Source organism: Pimephales promelas, chromosome 10 (assembly GCF_988280905.1).
Source record: "Pimephales promelas chromosome 10, fPimPro1.hap1.1, whole genome shotgun sequence".
In the NCBI taxonomy this organism is placed as follows: domain Eukaryota; kingdom Metazoa; phylum Chordata; class Actinopteri; order Cypriniformes; family Leuciscidae; genus Pimephales; species Pimephales promelas.
In genome coordinates this window covers 7,407,843-7,421,245 of record NC_142778.1, presented here as the reverse complement: position 1 = coordinate 7,421,245, position 13,403 = coordinate 7,407,843, and the positions used below count along the sequence as shown (strand labels likewise).

The window sequence follows — 13,403 nt, the reverse complement described above, 5'->3', positions numbered from 1 at the left end:
GAAAACTGAACAAATAAGATTGAAAACTTATTTGCGGAACTAAGAATAGGTGTGTTGAACTAACTATGGAAACTAACAATGACTGGGAACACAGGCAAAACAAGAACATGGAAAATGAAACCAAAACACAATCAAACTAATCAGAATGGAACATATCCCTGACAGACACTTGATAATGGTATTGCAATTCACCCATTGCATTATATTATATTTAGCATTACATATACAGTTTACATGCTTTTTTGTGATCAGATTAGAAGTAACGAATAAGCAATAACTATGAACTAATAATGGTTCTTATCATTATAAGTGTTGAAAATGCTGCCTGATTTGTTTTTGTGTGATACTTTTAGGATTTTGTAATATTAAAAATGTCAGTACTGTTAGTTTTGCGCAATTTACACGCAATTTAATACACATTTGCCGATCAAATGTTTTTTTTTCTTTTATATTTCCACAAACGAATGGAATGATAGTATATCACGGTTTCCACAAAATCAAAATGGCAAAACACGTGGATAAGTATAAAAAGTTATAGTTATAAAACAGTAATAAGCCATTGATAATTAGACAAATAATAACAAAATTATAGAAGACGAAGAAAAAGTCTTGTGCAACAAATCAGCACATTACAATGATTTCTGAAGGATCATGTGACACTGAAGACTAAAAAATCAGCTTTCCCATCACAGGAATAAAATACAGTATTTAAATACAAAAACATTCTATGAAATTGTTATATTATTTCACAATATGACTGTTTTTACTCTGTTTTTGATCAAATAAATGCTGCCTTGGTGAACATAAAATACATAGACAGTGAAGTAAATTATTTATATTGCTTTCTGCTGAGAATCCCCAGATCAAATAATCAGTCATCTATGCCGCTTCCTCTCTGCAGGACATATTTAAGGAAGAAGTGGCCCAGCAGGGTGCAAAAACTTTGTCTGATCCGTGTCAAGACTTACATGTACAGTATGCCTTTGGGGAGAATGTATATATTTCTAAAGCATGTATATAATGGCAACCTTGCTGTACAAATCAAACTTCTCTGTGGAGATCAATAAAGAAAGACCTAAAATAAAGTATTTTTAACATCGCTCAGCTCAATATACTCCCTCTGTTATAGTGGAAAATGGCCACGTCATGCAAACCGTGCGAGGTCAGAGGTCGTGATAGCTCCTGAGACTGGGATGTTTACCTTAGGTCATTTCCTCTTCATGGTGCCATGTAAATCTGAGTGCGTGGTTGATCTTTTCAAACATCATAAATGTCAAGTCTGGAATAATTACATAGTACAGCTGGTGTCTTTTGTGTCTTTACGCTGTCTTCCTCCCTTTGCCTAAATGTGGGGTCATTTAACTTCTAGCGAAGAACTTTGTGTGCACTACACATATGGAATCTGTTTGCGTTGGGCGCATACAAAAATACGAGGCAGGACACTAGCAAAACCATCTTGAATGCACTCATAAACATCCCCTAACCGATGGCACAACCCTTGACATGTCATTTGATTTGTTTTCTGGCCTACGCTTAAATTTAAATGGTCATATCATGAAAAAAGGTATGTTTTTCTTGTACTCTCTAGACATACTTTAATGATTATAATGCAAAGCATCCTCCTCGTCTACCTAAAAACTTTCATATGAAACTGCTCTGCAAAAACTTGTTGGGAATTGTTTAGTGTTCATTAAAGGGATACTTCAGGATTTAGCATTTAGCTTTGTATTAGTAGAAAAAATGTAGTATTTTCGAATTACCATGCTTTCCACCCTCATATCCCCCTGAGATGAGAAATTTGTGTATTTTTTTGTCTTGAGAAATCCTCAGATGGTGCAAAAATCGTCATGTTGTGTCATCAGAGGATTTTTTTTTTGGCCAGAGGCTAAAGAGTAGAGTCAGTATTAGCGGCTGTCCCGAATGTTCTCAACCCGCCCATAGAGGGTGGGATCTCACAGAATGTACACAAAGTGTCAGCCATCTTTTTTTTTTTTGGAAGCTAAGCTAGCAGGCTTTTGTTCTGTGGAGAAATCTTAGCTGAGTAGTAGGGGTTACCATCCACTTTTTCGTCGATGTCCGGGATTCAGCTTTTGCTTTCTGCAGTCGCCATTCATTGTTTACATGCACACCTTTTGTTTCAATCTAACTGAATTCATTCCGATTGGTGAATTTGAATGTAGTGTTTACATGAATGCTAAACAACTGATCGGTTGATGTGCGTTTTAACACACTTAGAAAATTCCCGCTCCTCCATGAGAGATATGAGACCGGTGCGTCTCACAGGTGTCGCTCATCGGTAATCGCGCCACTGGTCTCGCGCCGTTCTCCCGCGGCCCTCACTCGTCCTGCTCGCCACAGTGAACATAATGAATGGCGACTGTAGAATGCAAAAGCTGAATCCCGGACATTTTGGGCATTCTCGAAACACATTTTCGGGCATACTCATCACGGAGACTCACTAGTTGCCTAGACTTGTTGTTTAACTACTGCGCTCTGTTACCGGTAGGCGTGGCCTCCTAGGGCAGCGAAGCAAGTGCATTCTGGGAGTTGTTGTCTTTCATCCACATAAGCCAAAAATACATTTTCTGGCTTTTCTCAGACTAGAAAGCTCCAAATTCAAAAATTATTTCACATAAATGACCCATTTTAAATATACATTCATCTTTCCAGAGGTGAAGTATCCCTTTAACATTCATTTATCTCAAGGTAGTCGAATGGACCCTCACATTTCGAGGGTTCTCAGCAGAAGTCGTCGTAGTTGAGGAAACTTCTATAGGGTGAATGGGAGACCACATCAGATATAATGTTTGTATTTCCCATTTGCTCCAATAGCAGAAGAAAACAACTGTGAATTTTCCAAAAAAGGGAAATTAGGTTTAAAAAACTGAAAATATGAAAAACACAGAATAACTGTAGAAACACATCATCACAGTCTGTGAAAAGGGTCCATAGCAGTTATTCAATATGTTCTACAGGTTCCTTTGTGACAACTGACCCTATATAGTGAGACTTGTCACTATAGTGAGACGTATTGGATCATCACAAAAGATTCTTTTTTTTCTTGGCCAATAAGGTGAAAATGTCCAATAAGTTTCAGTGTTCAAAAATTGTGTGTGAACCTGTGTTTTAGTAGATCACAGTGGACAGAAATTTAAATGTAAGAATGGACTGGGTCATACACCACATGCTAGAGAGAGACAGAGTTAAATTTGCCAGTAAAATGCCTTTAATTATTCTTTTTTTTTCTCTCTACTCAGAAAAAAATGAAGTAGACAGAAAAATAAAATTGCAGGAGGTCTTAGAGGAATTTTCACCACATAACATCTTGAAGGCATTATAAGTGTGTCATATTGCTAATGATAGATCACGCCGAAATAATGGTAAAAAATGAATCTGTTTGGAGAATATAGAAATTTCCCTTAGCCCGCATATCATTATGCATTTTATTGATTGTGATTGGTTTACCATCTCGGTGTGAGTGTTGCGTGTTTGGGAGACTGAGGCTCTATAAAAGGATACTGGGAAGAGTGTTGCAATAGTATCCATTACAAACAGAAGGACCTCTCTTTTTCGGTCTCCACAGGATAATGATGACATGTTAGCTAGCATGTAGTAGGCCCTGTGTGGTTATGCGGTTCTCCCCCGACGCTTTGGCACATCTGGGGCTTAGCGTTTTCTGTGAACATGCACACTGGGGCTTTGAGAGTCAAGGTTGGTGTTGACATTTTGCTTTTGACATACTAGAATGGCGTAGCCCCATTGTTCAGTTTAGTTTCCCAACACTGGCAGGCTGCCAACCCCAATTGCCCAACATTCTGAATCAGAAAAAGAGTGAAAATGGTATTCGGGGCATGTTAAAGGCTGTTGGAGACCTCAGTTAATTATTTATCAATCATCAATGAGTCATTTCATTCTGTGATTTACTGAACTGACTCATCTTTTGTATGTTTCACACTCATCATCTTGAGTCATTTTGAGTCATCTGTTTACAGATTCAGCTTTGAAAAGAGTGAAAACAGGAAACACTCTCATTCACATTATGATAGACAAGGCATCAAACACACATCAGTTGACAGCCATGCACATTAAAGGCTCATACATCCAAGAAGAATAAACTTAAACAAATACTAATAAACTGCAATGATCATTTGTTTTGGACAGCGCTCCTTCTCCATGCTTAAAACAAACAAACAATTATTGACGATTTTAAAGCACTTCTTATTTATTGGACTTTATAAAAAATATGAAATGATGGTTAAAGGGATAGTTCACCCAATAAGGACAATTCTGTAATTAATTACTCATTTATTTTCTGAACACAAATGAAGGTATTTTAATGAAACCTGGGGAAGACATATTTTTTCACATATAAACATTGACCAACATGCATGTATCGAGCACAGCATATGTTGGACAGGTGGAAACAAACTTCATTGGTTCTCATACATTTGAGCTTGTATTCTTTACAAGCGTTCTGTGTAATATATATATATATATATATATATATATTAATGCTTTTTTTTTTTTTTTTGCATTGCATTGCATTGCATTGCGAATAATAGGGATTTGGTAAGTCATTTCCATGAATTAGTTCAAATAGTGAATTTCAGTGAATATAAAACTCTGATGCACTGAGTAATTTGCGGCATCCTTCTAAAGTGACTTTTCATGGATCATTGAATATAAATTAATTACATATTTTTCTGTTAATTTAGTGAAACAGTGTGCTAAATTTGATTATATAAAGTATTAATCGATTTTCTTGCATTGAATATTTGAATTTAATTAATTGGCTACAATGGCTATGGTCATTTCTCTCATTGAAAAAAAAACTCCTTTTAAATATTAAAGCCACACTGTGGAACCTGTAACTTTCACGTCTAGCGTCCCTAGAGGCCACCAGCTCTGCAGCAATGTCGCAAATAAAAGTCAACAAACAGTCAACCGGTCAGCCTCCTGTGTCTTTATATTGTGTGCTTGCAGTGTTTGAGGCGGGCAGCCTTGCCGCTCGATTCCCTTATAGCGTCTGCTGAGAGAGAGTGAGTCGGGTGATGTCGGTATCATGTCTGTGCGTGAATGTGGGCACAGGAGAGCGGGCACATTCACTGCACTGAAAACACTGTCGACCTCTAGCTGACTGTATGTGTGCTGGTTTATTTTTACAGAAACCATGGGACATGTAGTGTGTTTGTGGGTACTACTGAGTAGTGTTGCTTTCGTCAACGAAAATTATGACTAAATATTGTCTTCAACGAAGCTTTATCACGTGACGAAAACGAGACGCAACGTAAATGCCGGTCGTGTGACGATGACTATAACGAAATGTATAATGCAATATCGTTGATATAAAAACGAATAAAATAAAAACGAATAAAAACGAGACTAAATGTGATTTACAAAAATAAAAACTATGCTAAAATGTCTCCTCATTTTCGTTGACCAAAACGAGACGAGACAAAATGTTATTTAATGTTATTTCATCTCGTTTAGCCTACTTTATTATTATGCTTTAATATTAAGATATGTTTTGACAACTGGTTGGTCACATGGCTTCAGCTGCTTTTCTTCTAAATTGTGTCCTTTTGTTATGGTAGTCCATAATGTCTAATATATTTGAAATTGTGATATCAAATGTGGAAATGAAGTGCTTTATGCTCCCAAACTATGTTATAAGTGAACCACACACTCTTCAGAAGGCCATCTGAATGGTGTTATTTATAAGCAGTCACACCATTGGTGGAGCCAGAAGTTGACATATTGGGCCGCTCAAACAAATAGAGCAATGTTTTGATAGCGCCACAGAGACAGTGTTTACACTCTTGTGGGAAATCAACCTAAGAAATGGCTACTTAAAGTTGTCTCTGCGCATTAAACTGAGTTAGGAGAAAGTATTTTACCATCCAAACAATGACACACATCAACTTTAACTATCACTTACAATCAATTTGTCGAGTGTTCTAGTGATTGTGAGATTTTGAGAGATTTAATCTTTGAAAGTCTACATGTGCAAATGCGTCACCAGCACTTGGTCTGTCTACAACTTAATATATATATTTATACTGATACAGATGTCAGTTCCTGCTGTTAAGATCTCTGTAAATAGCTTTGACAAACAGCCGTGGCTGATATTTTGCCCTAGACCAGTGTTCAACCAGACTGAATTATTGTAAAGGTAACAAAAAGTCCTCAAAATGTATTAATGTTAAAGGATTAGTTCACTTTTGAAAAAACTTTTGCTGATAATTTACTCACCCCCATGTCATCCAAGATGTCCATGTCTTTCTTTCCTCAGTCGAAAAGAAATTAAGGTTTTTGATGAAAACATTCCAGGATTTTTCTCCTTATAATGGACTTCAATGGGAACCAGGTCCAACCGAGGTCCAAATGACAGTTAATAACTGTTTCAGATGCAGCTTCAAATGTCTTTAAACGACACCAAACGATGAATAAGGGTCTTATTATGCGAAACGATCGGTTATTTCAAAGCTTATTCCAAAAATGTAACTTTTCTAAGGACAAATGCTAGCCTTGTAATATATTGTGAAGCGCGTTTGCAACGTCACGTAATGTAATACGTAATTACGTTCAAAAGGTCACGGGCGACGTAGCCGGAAGTACAGAATCAAAATCGTCCGACATCGTTGTTTCAACTTTTAATTCCTTTTTTGTAAACGGCGTTTGAGTTAGTTTTCACGTTCAACTTGTAAACACTCTGACTGTACTTCTGGCTACGTCGCCCGTGACCTTTTGAACGTAATTACGTATCACGTGACGTTGCAAACGCGCCTCACAGAATGGAGAAAGGCTAGCATTTGTCCTTAGAAAAGTTAAATTTTTGGAATAAGCTTTGAAATAACCGATCGTTTCGCATGATAAGACCCTTATTCATCGTCTGGTGTCGTTTAAAGACATTTGAAGCTGCATCTGAAACTGTTATAACTGTCGTTTGGACCTCGGTTGGACCTGGTTCCCATGGAAGTCCATTATATGGAGAAAAATCCTGGAATGTTTTCATCAAAAACCTTAATTTCTTTTCGACTGAGGAAAGAAAGACATGGACATCTTGGATGACATGGGGGTTAGTAAATTATCAGCAAAAGTTTTTTCAAAAGTGAACTAATCCTTTAACATTAGTTGGGGATAGGCCCAACAACAATATGCAGAATTATTAGCAATGTGAATTATGTGAATTAGCAACACATCAAACAAACACTAGGCCATATTTAATCAAATTTATGTTATATTAATATTATATAATGTATTAGCTATTATATTTTTTACATTTACCAAAGTTATCCCCAGCTGTTCACAACCCATTCAAGACAGACCTACAACCTAATTATGTTTTCCAGGACCATATATTAGAGTGAATGATTTGGGCAAATCCTCTTCAGCTCAGATTTCTTTGAGCCTTACTTTTTAATAAGGAACATAAACCACAGCACACATTTCCCCTACTGGACTCAGCATGTGCGAATATAAACTATTGCACATGCACACACATGGTCCTTGTTTAGATCTATGTACTCGACTCGTCTGTAAAAAAAATACATCAGATACAATTTTAACATTTGCACTATTTGAAAGGTTTTCATGACACGAATAATCAAATGCACATTACATTTCTTGCTCAATTCTTACACTGATTTAGTTGGCGTGAAATAAGTCATGGCAGAGCACCAGTAAGATGACTCGACTGTTCTTCGCCAGATAGGCTGTCTGTGGGGGTTCGATAATGACCTGCATCAATCTATAGGAAAGCATGAAGACAAATTTAAACATAAGATGTGTGATTGATGGTCTCTCATCTTCCTTTGTTCCAAACTCAGAGAAAGAAATGCTCTAAAATGGCAAGCCTGTGCTAGTCACTTAAAGGGAAGGTGAAAATTAAAGTCTGGTCTAACCCTTGTGTCAGATTTCTATAGGGTCTGAACAACTTGTATCATGTAGTTGTAATGGAAGCTTTAGTTGTCTGTTAGGGACTGAGCAGTTAACTGAAATGTGAAACAGGCTCCTTGAAGCATGGTGAAACCCCTTACCATTCATCTCTCTGAGCCTCAGGTCTGAGAAGGCTGGAATGACTGATGAATGACTTGGCTTTAAACTGTGTGTAATGCAGGAAGTGCACCCCCTCAACACTCACACAAGGTCCAAAATAAATGAATGAATGCAGTGAACTCCATCTCATTTATCTCAAAGGTAGTCGAATGCATGGACCCTCACATTTAGAGGGTCATATCTGGGAACATATCTGTAAGATGTGTCTTGTTTTGACTACGTTTCCCATGGTGCTTTGTGTTCTGTTCCCTGACCAAGTTTCCCTATGTTAATTGATCATTCTTTTTCACCTGTGTTCATCTATTCATCTCATTGGATTCATTTGTTTCATCCATGCTTATAACCCGAGTTCTGACTTAGTCTGTCTTCATGTATAGTGTTGATTTATCTCCTAATTTTTTTTTTAATCCTGTTTCCTGTTCTACCTCTTCATCGTACGATTGAATACACACTGAATCCTGACAGTATCGGGCACCAGTTCCACCTTATTTTCACAGTTATTTTCTAACCTCTGGCCGACATTTTTGTAGGAAGATGATAGATACAGCGTTTCACTTGATTTGTAATGAGACGTGTTTGTTTTCCACCAAAATAAAAGCTCAACTGCAGTTTGTGTCATAATAAAGTTTATCTCTTCCAAGTAAAGTAATATACTTATGAAATTTTAATTTCATTTATTTCACAGTGCATTTGTTTTACAATATATGGCTATTTCTGTCATATATTAAATTTGAATTGTTTGGCTTTTTCACACTGAAGATGGGTTGGAGCTTTGAATTGAATTGAACTCTCAAAGTGCAACAGATTGATGAATTTAACTTTAAAATGTACTATATTCTCGTATAGGGGGTAATAATATCTTAAATCTACAATATTTTCTTATAGGGGGTAATAATATCTTCTTTTATGTTTCACAAAAGAATTTAATGGATAGCTTTGTGTGACTTAAATGGTTATTCTCTAAAAATCAGGGCAACTTCTTGGTGTGTTCATGAAAAAATAACTAATGCTGGATTGGTCAACAAATCTTCATATCAGAACTCTTCTGAATGATTCATTAATAAATGGAGACAATTATCAATTAATAATGCCATACATTTCACCCTGTTCCTCACACAGAGCTAAAATGGCTTCAAAAGACAGCATACAAGACATATGGACAGCTTATGATAATTTAATTGTGTTTTGTCATTTTTAAGCTTGACGACATCAGTCCTCATTCACTTCCATTATATGGCAATAAGTGATCAACACTTTTTTTTATCTTTAAACTATCTTTCAACTATTCCTTTAAAAGATAGTTCACTCAAAAAGTTCATCAATTGCTGCATCTCTTAAGTCTCTTAAGACTTTCATTCATCTTTGGAACACAAATGAAGACATTTTTAATTTGTGGGCAACCTATGAATTTCTTCCCCCTTCTTTTTTGGTTGATTGGAAAAACCAAGTCCAATCCACCAAAAAACATTTACTCTACAAAAAATTCAAAGCGACATTGAAAAGTGAATCCATATGAAGTTTTCTGAAGAGACACGGTCAATAATAAACAAATGTAATTATTTGGTTCTAAGAACAGTAAGGATCATTTTAAGTTATATTTCCACTTGTTCTCGGTCCAAAGTGTTTCCGTCTGGATATCTTGTGTAGTGATCTTCAGGATTGGTCACTTGTCTGTTGCCTGTCTACCAGTCTCTGAGGCTGGCCAAATGCACAATTTAATAATAGAAATATCTGATCATTCTCCATAATGCGGTCACACATCTCATAAACTGTAAACTCTGGATTACATTCCAAAATGTTATGTTATCAGCCCCACTGTGGAAAATGAAACCATATCCTTACTGGCTGGGCCAGATTAACATGGAATGGAAAGGTTTAGCAACAAGAACGGTTTGGCCTGACACTGAAATTGCGACTATATGAACATTGAACATATATCAAACTCATCAAATATGTTCAGTGGCAGTTCAACTTTTCTTGCTTGATGCACCTGAACAAACAGGATTAGACTACTTGACTCAAATGTATTATGTCTTTATAAAAAAATATGCAAGTTTTGCTGGAATGAACTTTCAGTGGAGGGACAGAAATCTCTCAGGTTTCATTAAAAGATCTTCATCTTCATTTGTGTTTTGATCATGATTGAAAGTCTTAAGGGTTTGGAACGACTGGAACGACATAGGGGTGAGTAGTTGATGACAGAATTTCAATTTATGGTTGAACTAACCTTTTAAAGGTGGAGCCAATGCACAAACCAGTGATTGTAATTTCTTGGAAAGGACTTCCGAAAAATCCTTGTTTTCCTCCCAACTCTTCTGTGTGATGTTTGCAATCGTCGTTTTCCAGAATAACTCAGCTCAGTATAATAGTCACTTCACTGGCTTTGATATCTGTAAAAACAAATAATTTTCTAATATCACTGGTTGTCTTCATTTTGGCAGATCCCTCTTTCTAAACGCCACACACCCTCACATCCATTGGAATTTCTAGCCAATAAGCACATGTAGATGCCAGCTCTCATTGTTCATTGGTGTCCAGCTGTGCTGTTGACTCTCTGATACGTAATGTATATTGTCATTACGCAGCTGTTTCAGTCCATTGACGGCTTTCCATAAAGACTTTATAGACAAATTCTAGGATAACTGGATCAATGTGAAGGACTGTCCTGGTTTTTTAAGACTATTGAGACTCTTATGGACACTCTATTAATCTTGAGAACTGGTAGCCAGGAGTGGCTAACCACAGCGTCTCACGACTAAGAAAGCTAACTTGTAGTTTACTGCTTCCCTGGTGTCAAGAAATACTGCACAATGCAAATCTTCACATTGAAATAAATGTACATCTTAACCCTGTTAAACTATCCCAAAAAGTCATATAACTGACGTCTTGGGGCGTATTTTGACCATATGTCAATATCCGCCTTTTTAGGGGCCCCTTAAACGTCGGTAGATGGCGATCCCGGGCCGTCATACAACTGACGCTTTACCTTTAACGTCAGTTAGGTGACGGGTTAGGTTTAGGGTTAGGTTTAGGTCTGGGGTAGAGTTAGGATCCCATAACCTCATCTACCGACGTTTAAGGGGGCCCTAAAAAGGCGAATATTGACGTATGATCAAAAGACGTCCCAAAACGTCAGTTATATGACGTCTTGGGATGAGACCGGGTTGGTTAAACCTAGCAAGCTGCCTCGCTGTTCATTGTATACATTCACAAGGAAGCTCTTCTGTCAACAATGTTAGCCGTTTTGCTAGCTTTTCAGCAAAGTTTTGCCCTCTAAAGCTATCTCAGCAAAATTGTACATTCAGTGACAAATAGGCAGAGATTACCTCAAATTATTTTGATTAGAAAATAGATTAGGTCCAGCTGTTCTTCTTTATTTTGTCATTTTATAATCTGAAGTTATAACAGAGAGAGCGTTCATGTCTCAAGCATACCTGTCAACACTCCCGTTTTTCCCAGGTTTCTCCCATTTTTTAGCTCTATCTCCCGGTTTGTTATTTCTCCCGGGAAACTCCCGTAATTTGCATGGTCCCAAACTCTTTTATGAATAATCGGACCAATATGTTTGTCTAATGTTGACCAGTTGCCAGATCTTGTATTAAATGTATTATATTCACACAATCCACACACCATATACAATTTCAACCCGTTTGTCATCTCAATCTGGCAACCTATACCCCAGTTGCGCAGTTACTGAAAGCTCAACCCGAAGCGAGCAAACCTTTTATGTCCCCGGGGTCGAAATCAGGCAAACATAAATGTCAGGCAACACGATTCCTGGCTGCATGTCAATATCCATGGATCACTGGATCTTTAGTAAATTGCAAGCAACACTATATTGAGTCCAACATTTACTTTAAATTGATAAAATTGTTCATTTTAGTCGCATTTTTGCAGTTTCCCCTATTAAATCCAGTCACGCAGCAGATCTATTGCCACTCAGTCAGCCTGAGGGGGTTAATTCTTCCGGCGGGAAAGTGACATCAATGCATTCCCTCTATATATAGTATCTGGAATCACTGAGTCCAATACAAAACCAATATATTAACGATTAAAAATGAATTTCTGTCGTTTTTGACCCTGAAACAGTGACTTCAGTTTTAACGAGTGAATAGGACATACAACTATTGAGAAAAATATTATAATCAGCTTTTTTTAGACTCAACATTATGCATCATTCATGTTCATCATGTTGCATTATGCAACATTATTATCTTGGATAATTTATTCTACCAACCTTGTTGCAATGCATTTTAGCTCTGCATTTTAACTTTTAACTCTTTCCCTGTGTGTTGTCTTTTGAATAGCATCATCTGCTAAATTTCATCTCCCCATCTCTCTCAGGATGTGGACAGTTTGCTGGTGTATCTGGAGGAGGTTCGTTTCTTTGACCTTTTCAGCTACAGTGAAGAGGAGGGTGGCTGGCTCTGTTTCATGTGCAGTAACCCAGAAAAAGCCACAGGTAAATAAGATTTGCTTCTTTTTGGCTAATGTACAAACATATATGTGCACAATAAATGAGTCACTCTAACCTCTGGCAAAACACAGGGCTCCGGACTAACATTTGAGAGCAGTAGCACAAATTTTACAGATTTTATTTGGCAGCGCTTGGGGGATGGGTAGATTTTTAATCATAAAGGTAATTTAGTCATAAAATGAATTAAAATAATAAAAAGTTTTAGTTATAAAATGACTTTCCTAAGCTCAAGGTCACTGTACAAGAAGATAACAAAAACACAGCATCAATAATTAGTATGCATCAAATATAAATATACAGTAACAAAACAGAGGAGGTTTGGAAATACTGTAAGAAAAGATTTTTAGTTGAGATTTGAGTGAGGATATACTAGAAGTGTCGTGAAGAGTTTCGGAGCCACAGCACTGAATAATCTACCACCCATTGTTGAGAGACGAAAATTACTATTGTTTTACATTAATAAGTGCAGTAACTAACAATATTACTTTTATTTCTTGGAAATGCACATTGATTGATTGATTGATTGAGTAATTGATTGATTGATTGATTGATTGATTGATTGATTGATTGATTGATTGATTGATTGATTGATTGATTGATTGATTGATTGATTGATTGATTGATTGATTGATTGATTGAGAACTTTATTGAACAACAATAATCAACATGAAGTGTTCAAAAGGATAAAAACACAAGAATTGTTTCCGTTGTGGTCCTTCATGAAATTGTCAAACACATTTGATAGTAAAGCACTGAGCTTGAGTTGAGATGCAGATAAAATTAGCAAAAGTAACATAAAAACCAATTATTTATAAAGAAAAACTTAAATATTTAATATTTTTTTGGTTATCACATTAAAAATCACATT

At 36.6% G+C, this 13,403-nt stretch overlaps 1 protein-coding gene across 1 annotated transcript in view; it reads left to right on the top strand.

Annotated features, from left to right (window-relative positions):
- The window catches only part of veph1 (ventricular zone expressed PH domain-containing 1), a 118,511-nt gene that overhangs the window by 90,878 nt on the left and 14,230 nt on the right, over window positions 1-13,403 (top strand). The window contains exon 12 of the mRNA XM_089135359.1: window positions 12,403-12,520. Within this exon, the coding sequence (XP_088991485.1) occupies window positions 12,403-12,520 (118 nt within the window). The remainder of the gene's footprint in view (window positions 1-12,402; window positions 12,521-13,403) is intronic.